At 43.2% G+C, this 9,879-nt stretch overlaps 1 protein-coding gene across 1 annotated transcript; it reads right to left on the minus strand.

Annotated features, from left to right (window-relative positions):
* Positions 1-2,295: 2,295 nt before the first annotated feature.
* On the minus strand, positions 2,296-9,623 carry LOC101897128 (thioester-containing protein 1 allele R1). Its single transcript, XM_059119044.1, has 9 exons — positions 9,490-9,623; positions 8,993-9,396; positions 8,100-8,923; positions 7,782-8,043; positions 6,416-6,683; positions 6,209-6,296; positions 5,069-6,155; positions 4,470-4,994; positions 2,296-2,899 (listed from the first exon to the last, which is right to left on the minus strand). Exons 2-9 carry the CDS (start codon positions 9,275-9,277, stop codon positions 2,366-2,368), a joined length of 3,873 nt encoding a protein of 1,290 aa, XP_058975027.1. The 5' UTR covers positions 9,278-9,396; positions 9,490-9,623; the 3' UTR covers positions 2,296-2,365.
* Between the last annotated feature and the right edge of the window lie 256 nt (positions 9,624-9,879).

Consider the following 9,879-nt stretch of genomic DNA (forward strand, 5'->3'; position numbering starts at 1 on the left):
AAATATATATTTTTTGCACAGAAAGAGAAACGATAATCCGATTTTGCTCAAACGCTGTATTTGCGTCAGTACTAGGTCCAGTGTGAAAATGGACAATATCGGTCCACTCCTTTGGACCAAATCCGTTTCAGGACATGTGGAGTCGATCTAGCGATGTCCGTCCGTCTGTCTGGCTGGTGCGCACAATAACTCTCGAAGGGAGTATCCGATTTAGTTCAAACTTGATACATCGTAATATTTTTGTCAAACTTAGATCGAGTTCGGAGATGGGCAATATCGGTTCACTCCTTCTAGTACCTCCCCCACAAAGGTTTAACATTTTGAAAGAAAATAATTTACTGAACCGAACGAGAAAGGATAATCCGTTTTAGCTCAAACATTGCAAATCCCAATATTTTCATCAATGCTAGGTCAGGTGCGAAAATGGACAATATAGGTCCACTCCTTCTGGTACCTCCCCACAAAGGGTTAATATTTTAAATAATTATAACTCTTATAAAATGTGATATAAGAGTCCGATTATCTCCAAATTATACAGATCACAATATTTTTATTAACCCAAGGTCTGGTGTTTAGATGGAATATATCGGTCTAATCCTTCTGGTACCTCCCCCACAAAAGGTCGAAATTTTCAAAAAATATTTTTTGCACAAAAAGAGAAATGATTTTGCTCCAACATTTCGAATCCTAATATTTGTATCAATGCTAGGTCAGATGCGAAAATGGACAATATCGGTCCACTCCATCAAGTACCTCCCCCACAAAGGGTCAAAATTTTGAATATGCATGAAGCTCTTAAAATGCGAAATTAATATCCGATTCAATTCAAATTTGGCACATTTCAATATTTCTATCAACACAAGATCTCTCATAACGATGGTAGAGATCGGAACACTCCTTCTGGTACTTCCCCCACAAAGGGTCATATATTTGAATAACAAAAACGATCATAAAATCCGAAATAAGACTCCGGTTCTCTTTAAATTACACACATCACAATATTTTTGTTGATCCATGGTCTGGTGTGAAGACGAAACATATCGGTCCACTCCTTCTGGGACTTCTCCCACAAAGGGTCAAAATACCTGTACCTCGCGATATTCGGTATTTTAATGATTTTATTGACATTATTCACCGGAATTGTTTAAAATTTGGTATTTGAAGTTCGTAATAGATATTACAGCCTAAGACGGAAAATTGTTTGTGCAGGTCCACGCCTTCGTATGGCCCCCATATAATGGTACCTCCCGATATTCGGTATTTTGATGATTTTATCGACATTATTCGCCGGAATTGTTTTAAATTTAGTATTTGAAGTTCTTAATAGATACTACAGCCTATGACAGAAAATTGTCTGCGCAGGTCCACGTCTTCGTATAGCCCCCATATGACGGTACCTCCCGACATTCGGTATTTTGATGATTTTAGCGACATTATTCGCCGGAATTGTTTCAAATCTGGTATTTGAAGTTCGCAATGGATACTACAGTCTAAGACAGAAAATTGTCTGTACAGGTCCACGTCTTCATATAGCCCCCATATAACGGTACCTCCCGATATTCGGTATTATGATGACTTTAGCGATATTTTTCACCGGAATTGTTTAAAATTTCGTATTTAGCACTCGTAACGGGTACTACAGCCTATGACAAAAAAGTGCGTATGCAGCCTAACGTCTACGTATAAGCCCCATATGTCGGTACCTCCCAATATTCGGTATTTTGATGATTTTAGCGACATTATTCACCGGAATTGTTTCAAATTTGGTATTTGAAGTTCGTAATGGATACTACAGCCTATGACAGAACATTGTCTGTGCAGGTCAACGTTTTGGCCCCATATAACAGTATTTTGATGACTTTAGCTACATTATTCACCGGATTTTTTTTTAAATTTCGTATTTTAATATTGTAATGGCTCATAACAAAAGTTGGCTTTGCAGGTTCACGTCTTCGTATTGACCCCAATATAACGGTTTTAAGATTTTAACAGAATTTTTAACGGAATTTATTTTTTTGAAAATTGCCAAATTCATTCCAAATGGTGGAGGGTATTCAATATTCGGCCTTGCCGAACTTACTGCTTTTTTACTTGTTAACAATCGCCTCGAATATTCCTAGAAATGCACAATTATAGCCTCTACAATTCTCAAAAATATATTTTTAAAAAATATCGATTTCAGAGATATTAGAAATAATTTCGTAAAACATCCACTGCTAAGACCTACCCTTACCCTTATTTTTCGTAGTGTCCCCAGAAAAGAAAAAGAGCATTGTTTTCTAAAATTCTTCCTTTTTTTATTTTCGTTACAAAACATTTGCTTTACATTTCAAAGAAGAAAGCCTTGCTTCTCTCTCTCCCCACTTCAAAGCCCTCTGACCCCAGGTCCAGTACCACCACCATCCTGAGGGGTTTCATTATAAATATCATAAAATGCCGTGTCATAACGATAAAAATCATAATAATCGTAAATAATAATCGAAGCCGGTTTCCGATGCACCACATCGTACATTTTGTAGGCCATAATATTTAGACAATTCCGAACATTTGGCTGGAGTTTTTCCGAATAAACCACAATGTTCGTTGCAGAATTTTTCATTTCAATTCTTTGCACAATTTCATTATCCAACAAAAAGTCGCTATCTTCTTCGTTGACACTAAATCCCGATGGCAGATTGATCTCCATTACAACCATATTTGTGGCCGTTGCATTAGGTTCGATGTAGCTAAAACAAATGTCCAGCGACATTTCTCCAGGATTTGGTAATTCCACTTTGGGTTCTATTCGGAAATATTGAAATGTTTCAACACCCATTATGTAATATTCATAGGTCAATTGAATCAGAGAAGCGCCCAAGCCGGTGACTTGAATTTCCACCGCACGTGTTGTTTGGGGTAGCTGAAAGGAAAGGAAGAAAAACGAGTAAAAGAATTAAATTTTGGGGAAATAAAACTCGCAGACTCCCAGACTGTATACAGAGCCCCTTTCAGAACCTCTTACCTAGCTGTACCGATTCCTTGGCCAAAAACCCCACTGTACCAACTCACCGATCATTAAATCTTCTATAATGACATCCTGACCACCAGCTCGTCCATAGCGACTCGCTGGACCACCAGCTCGTCCATAGCGACTCGCTGGACCACCAGCTCGTCTATAGCGACTCCCTGAGCACCAGCTCGTCTCTAGAGACTCCCTGAGCACCAGCTCGTCTCTAGAGACTCCCTGAGCACCAGCTCGTCTCTAGAGACTCCCTGAGCACCAGCTCGTCTCTAGAGACTCCCTGAGCACCAGCTCGTCTCTAGAGACTCCCTGAGCACCAGCTCGTCTCTAGAGACTCCCTGAGCACCAGCTCGTCTCTAGAGATTCCCTGAGCACCAGCTCGTCTCTAGAGACTCCCTGAGCACCAGCTCGTCTATAGCGACTACCTGAGCACCAGCTCGTCTATAGCGACTCCCTGGACCACCAGCTCGTCTATAAAGACTCCCTGTACCACCAGCTCGTCTATAAAGACTCCCTGGACCACCAGCTCGTCTATAAAGACTCCCTGGACCACCAGCTCGTCTATAGAGACTCCCTGGACCAGCAGCCGTCTATAGAGATAGCCTGGACCAGCAGCTCGTCTATAACGACTCCCTGGACCACCAACTCGTCTATAAAGACTCCCTGGACCACCAGCTCGTCTATAATCGTGTATAGAGACTCCCCGGGCCGCCAGCTCGTCTATAGAGACTCCCTGAGCCGCCAGCTCGTCTATAGAGACTCCCTGGGCCGCCAGCTCGTCTATAGAGACTCCCTGGGCCGCCAGCTCGTCTATAGAGACTCACTGGACCACCAGCTCGTCTATAGAGACTCCCTGGACCACCGGCTCGTCTATAGAGACTCCATGGACCACCGGCTCGTCTATAGAGACTCCCTGGACCACCAGCTCGTCTATAGAGACTCCCTGGACCACCAGCTCGTCTATAGAGACTCCCTGGACCACCAGCTCGTCTATAGAGACTCCCTGGACCACCAGCTCGTCTATAGAGACTCCCTGACCACTAGCTCGTCTATAGCGCCTCCCTGGCCTTCAGCTCGTCTATAGCGATTCCCTGCCCTTCAGCACGTCTATTGAGACTCCCTGGCCTTTAGCTTGTATATAGAGACTCCAAGGCCTTCAGCTCTTCTATACTGACTCCCTGGCCTTCAGCCTATCTATGGCGACTCCTTGGACTTCAGCTCGTCTATAGAGACTCCCTGACCTTCAGCTCGTCTTAAACGATTCCCTGGCCTTCAGCTGGTCTATATCGACGCCCAGGCCTTCAGTTCGCCTATATCGAATCCCTGACCACCAGCACGTCGATAAAGACTCCCCGGGCTTCTGTCTATACCGAATCCCTAGGTTTTAGTCCGCTTCGCCTGTCTTCGCCTGTCTCTATAAATCCCTCTTTTCAATTCCCTTTTACCGCGCCTTCTTCGACTCACTTACCTCTTCGCTTTGTAAGACTTTTACATTATTCTCGTCCACAGCTATTTCGCCACTCTTGACTTCCTGCATCTCACCATCCATAGCTGTATAGCTGACCAAGATATCTACGTCCCCAGTGATCTTATATTTCATTGAGTATTTGATCAAGGCCTGAAGTCCGACCACGGTGTCCTGACTAGATTTAAATCCACCTTTTTTATTGCGCTGTTGGTTTAACCATTTGAAGGCCTTTTTGCAAGCTTCCTCATAATCGCCATCCTCTATCAATGCCAATAATACGTATCCCGTTATTTCAACATCCTTGGCTCGATTCCGATCATTTTGACTCCACCAAATGGTCGAATTGTCCGTTTGTTTTTGTTGTAGTAGTTTATCCAGGATTTTTTTGGAATTCGATTTTTGTTTGGCCATTTGCATGGCCACAGCCATTATGGAGAGGGCATAAACATCGTTGATCTGATCGAAATGATCATTTAGGAACGCCAGGCCCTTGTCAATTGTGGTGGAGTAGTTGCGGGCAAATTTCTGAAATTGGAAAAGATTAATTTGGACCTCTGGAGATAGGGCGCTAAAAAATGACCAAAATTGAGGCCACTTACCTGATCTTCCAAAAATGCCATCAAAACAAATGCCGTAAATCCAAAACGATTCTGCTGGGCCGGATATATCAGATAGCCGGTATAGGGGAAACTGCCATCTTCGCCCTGGGCCTTTGCCAAATAGTCCAGGCCACTTTCAATGATGTGCGATTCCATGGCCATGGTATACCTCAAAGACTTGATGAAGAATCTCATGGTATAGGCTGTCAACCAGGTACTGGCTTCTCTATCCTTGCGCTGGCCAAAAACACTGTACCCCCCATTCCGGTGGCGATATGTCAATTGCTGCTGGAAACCAACTTCAATGTAACGCCTGGCTTTGGCCACCAAATCGCGTTCCTTGTGATACTGGCCCATTGACCTGAGATATTGCAGAACTAGCACGTTCGGAGCAAAATTTGCCATATTCTGTTCTCCACAACCGGTGGGAAGGCTTAGCAAATCATTTAGATTGAGTAAAACGGGAGCCATGTTATCTGCCACCACTGTCAGCGTAATAAATTCCGAATGGGGCACCTTTTCGCCGGAGATGTTTAGGGGTATGGTCATCTCAATGGGTTCATTGGGGACCACACTGGTAAATACGGCATGATTAACATCAATCCGAATACCCTCCGGTTCCACACGAAGTTTTTCAATAATACCATCAGAAGACAGAGGATTTGTGGCTGTGATCTGGAGACTTATCTCACCAACTTGCCGGGGATTGATGAGAAAGACCACAGTACCAACACTGTTGGCGCCCAAGGTCAAATTTTTACTTCGTCGATTGTCTTCGGAACCCACATCCTTATTGAAAATGGTCGATTCCATGAAATAAAATCCCTCCTTATCATTGAAGAGGCTAACTTCCGTGTCCAGGCTTTGTTCGTGATAATTGTGAATTAGTATGGGTATGGCGACTATTTCTCCCCGTTTCACTGCATACGGTAGGCTAAGGGTGATAAAAAACGCCTGCACGGTGGTTATGTGTGTGGGTTCATCGACAATGCCAAAACCGGTTTTTTCATTAACCGAAAATGCTGTCACACGCCAGGTGGTAACCGTATCCGGTATGTTTAGGGTGAGATGGGTGGTTTCATTGGTTCTGAAATTTCAAAAGAAATTGAGAAAAAATTGTTTCCTTCCCTTCTGACTTACATTTCATAGTTTTCAAAAATCCAGGTTTCAGGGAAATTTTTGCGGAAACGCAAAACTGAAGAATCGGTGGGGCTTTGATCAGTTGAAACTGTAATCAAACACACGCACATTAATAAAAATTAATAAAGACCTTCAAAAAATTAAGGTGAGAGGTTGCTGGTTTATTTAAAAAGCCTTCTGTGACCTTCCACCCCCCTTAAAACTTACAGAATAACGGTACAAATTCATAGTGAGCATTTGTCATTGTTATAACACCCGATAGAAGGCCCGGATATACCAAAGCCAACATCGGAATACGAGTGATATCACTTCTCAACGAATCGAGTATATGATATTTCTTCAGTTCATAGGATGGATCCAAAAGATATACACCCAAATCAACAGCTAAAACACCAACCAAAGATTTAGGTTGAGCCTTAAGTTCCAGGGTTACCTCTTCGCCGGGTTTCACTTTTTTGGGGGCCGTAATGGATACCTAGGGAAGAAGAAAGCAGGAGAGGAAAGAGTTTTGCATTTTAATTTTTTTTTTTTTCATTTTCGACGCAGCTTGTCTACAGAGACTCCGGTGAGCACCAGCTCGTCTACAGAGACTCCGGTGAGCACCAGCTCGTCTATAGAGACTCCAGCTCGTCTATAGAGACTCCGTGGAGCACCAGCACGTCTATAGAGACTCCGTGGAGCACCAGCTCGTCTATGGAGACTCCGTGGAGCACCAGCTCGTCTATGGAGACTCCGTGGAGCACCAGCTCGTCTATGGAGACTCCCTGGAAAACCAGCTCGTCTATGGAGACTCCCTGGAAAACCAGCTCGTCTATGGAGACTCCCTGGACCACCAACTCGTCTATGGAGACTCCCTGGACCACCAGCTCGTCTATGGAGACTCCCTTGACCACCAGCTCGTCTATAGAGACTCCCTGGCCTTCAGCTCGTCTGTGGAGACTCCCTGGCCTCCAGCTCGTCTATAGGGACTCCCTGGCCTACAGCTCGTCTATAGAGACTCCCTGGCCTCCAGCTCGTCTATAGGGACTCCCTGGCCTACAGCTCGTCTATAGAGACTCCCTGGCCTCCAGCTCGTCTATTGAGACTCCCTAGCCTCCAGCTCGTCTACTGAGACTCCCTAACCTCCAGCTCGTCTATTGAGACTCCCTGGCCTTCTGCTCGTCTATTCACTTCATCTATAAGACTACCTGGCCGTCAGCTCGTCTATTGAGACTCCCTGGCTTTCAGCTGATCTAAAACGATTCCCTGACCTTCAGCTCGTCTATAGAGACTCCCTGGCCTTCAGCTCGTCTATAGAGACTCCCTGGCCTTCAGCTCGTCTATATCGACTCCCTGTCTTTGATCTCGTCTATAGCGACTCACTGGCCTTCAGTTCGTCCTTGGCGACTTCCTGGCCTTCAGCTCGTATGTTCCGACTCCCTGACCTTCAGCTAGTCTATACCGACTCCCTGATCTCCAGCTCGTCTGTACCAACTCCCTGACCTTCAGCACATCTGCACCAACTCCCTGACCTTCAGTTCGTCTAAGTCATACGAAGCCACGACATTTGACAATATTGAAAAAGTTATCTTACCTTATTTTCAAATTCCAAAGGAAAATTTAATTCTATTTCACTGTAACGGTAATTGCCCTCATCGATGTAGTGGACATAGACAAAGGTGTAGGGTACCATTTCTATAGATGGTGTGATCTCTATTATGTGGCTCCGAGGCTTCGTTGGCAAGTCGATGTGTTGCGTTTGAATGATATTGGCATGGGCCACAATGGTATATTTCAAATATGGCATATCCTTTGTGGAAGTTACATTAATCCGCACGGGTGTACCTAAAAGGGGTCTTGAGATTTTATTAAAGTTTCCAATGGGAAATTTATAAAACATTCCTTTACTTACTTTTCTCCCAGTAGCATTAAACTTAAATCCGGTTCCGTTTTATTGCCCTTATACGGTTCATAGGGTAAAATATTTGACATTTTATAGGTGGGGTTGCCATATAGAATTATGTGATCGGAATTTGGATCATGTTCAAATTGAAATATTGCCTCACCCATTGTATCCAAGTAGGCGCTGTAATTTCTCTCTCCATGTTGCATAGTTACAGGCGTAACACTATCTTGAACAGCTGAATGGTCCCAATTTTTTACCATTACCGTCAATTGATACGGCTTTCCTTTGGCAAAGTGAATGCTGCGCGATGGAACATAAATCAGATACGGCTCATCATGAAAGTCAATAAATTGAGAATGATTTCGTTTTTGTCCCGTAAATTTCTCTGTCAATTCCACGTTAAGCCTCACACCCCAGGCTTGTCGTAGCATATCGGTAACGTTTAGATTGAATTCAATGTTGAGTAAATCTTTTATTTGAAATTCTTTCTCGTCGAGTACCACATCCTTGGGCACCTGCACCAGCTGGGTTTTAATCTGACCCTCAACATATTTATCAAATGTGTATTGGCCATAGATCAAGGCCTTCAGTGTTAGCGGATCTGTGAGTAGAATATCTCTTTTCGTTTCAATGTAGACACTGAATTTGGGTAGGAGATATTTTTGAACACGTATCGATTTAGAGACGAGGAAATCGTAACGCCCACTTAAATAGACATTTATAGCCCAGGAACCCATTACAGGATGTGGGGATAATTGAAATTTATTTTTATAGACACCCTTGATGACGGTGATATCTTTGAATTGCTTAACCCGATTGCTATCGCTATCCTGAAAGGGAAAGAGAGAGAGGGAGAGAATGTTTTTCCATTCCTATTTTCAAAAATCCATTTTACCTACCAAAACTTCAACACGTATCGGTTCCGATATCTGCAATGGTCGCGTATGTTCATCCAATAGCACAACACGAAATTGCACCTCATCACCCGGTTTATACACGGCTTTGTCAGTTTGTATGTAAATTTTCGGACCCGCATCGGGAAATACTATCAGTTCACTTTCATTGTAAAATTTCAGGCCACTGACACCCTCAACAATTAGTCGATGTTGACCAGCAGTTAATTTTGGAGGTCGAAATGTTATGGCCTTACTTTCGAATGGCTTTAGGAATACATTATCCTCCATTTGATAAGTAGGTCCTTCGATGTATATATTTATTTTTACCGGTTCCGGTGACTGATGTAGGCTTAGGAATACTGTATACTTGCGATTTGATGTAGCCGGGGGCAATCAGAGAATAGTAACTAAAGATAGAAGTTGTTAAAATTTTGACGATCGCGGAGGATCAGGATTTTAATGGCTGTTAGAAGTTTTGTACAACTAAAATTCGAACTTACCCTTGACTGGCAACAATGACGGAAAAACCAATGAAAACTGCAATCCACATCAGCAATCGCCACATTTTGATGAGAATATTTTCCAAACTTGTCCGGCTTTCAGTCAATGCCGAATGCAAATGCCCAACTGATAGCTAATCACAATTGATGAGCCTTAATAGCTGTGAATTAGTTTCGGATTAAATCTTTGTATGTATTATAAAACCTAATCAGATAACAAGTAAAAAAGCTATAAGTTCGGCTGGGACGAACCTTGAATACCCTCCACCATTTGGAATGAATTTGGCAGTTTTCAAAAACATAAAGTCCGTCAAAAATTCTATTAAAATCATCAAAATACCGAAAATCGGGAGATAGCTTTATGTGTGGACCTTACGAAGACGTGGACCT

Source organism: Musca domestica, unplaced genomic scaffold (assembly GCF_030504385.1).
Source record: "Musca domestica strain aabys unplaced genomic scaffold, Musca_domestica.polishedcontigs.V.1.1 14, whole genome shotgun sequence".
In the NCBI taxonomy this organism is placed as follows: Eukaryota; Metazoa; Arthropoda; class Insecta; order Diptera; family Muscidae; genus Musca; species Musca domestica.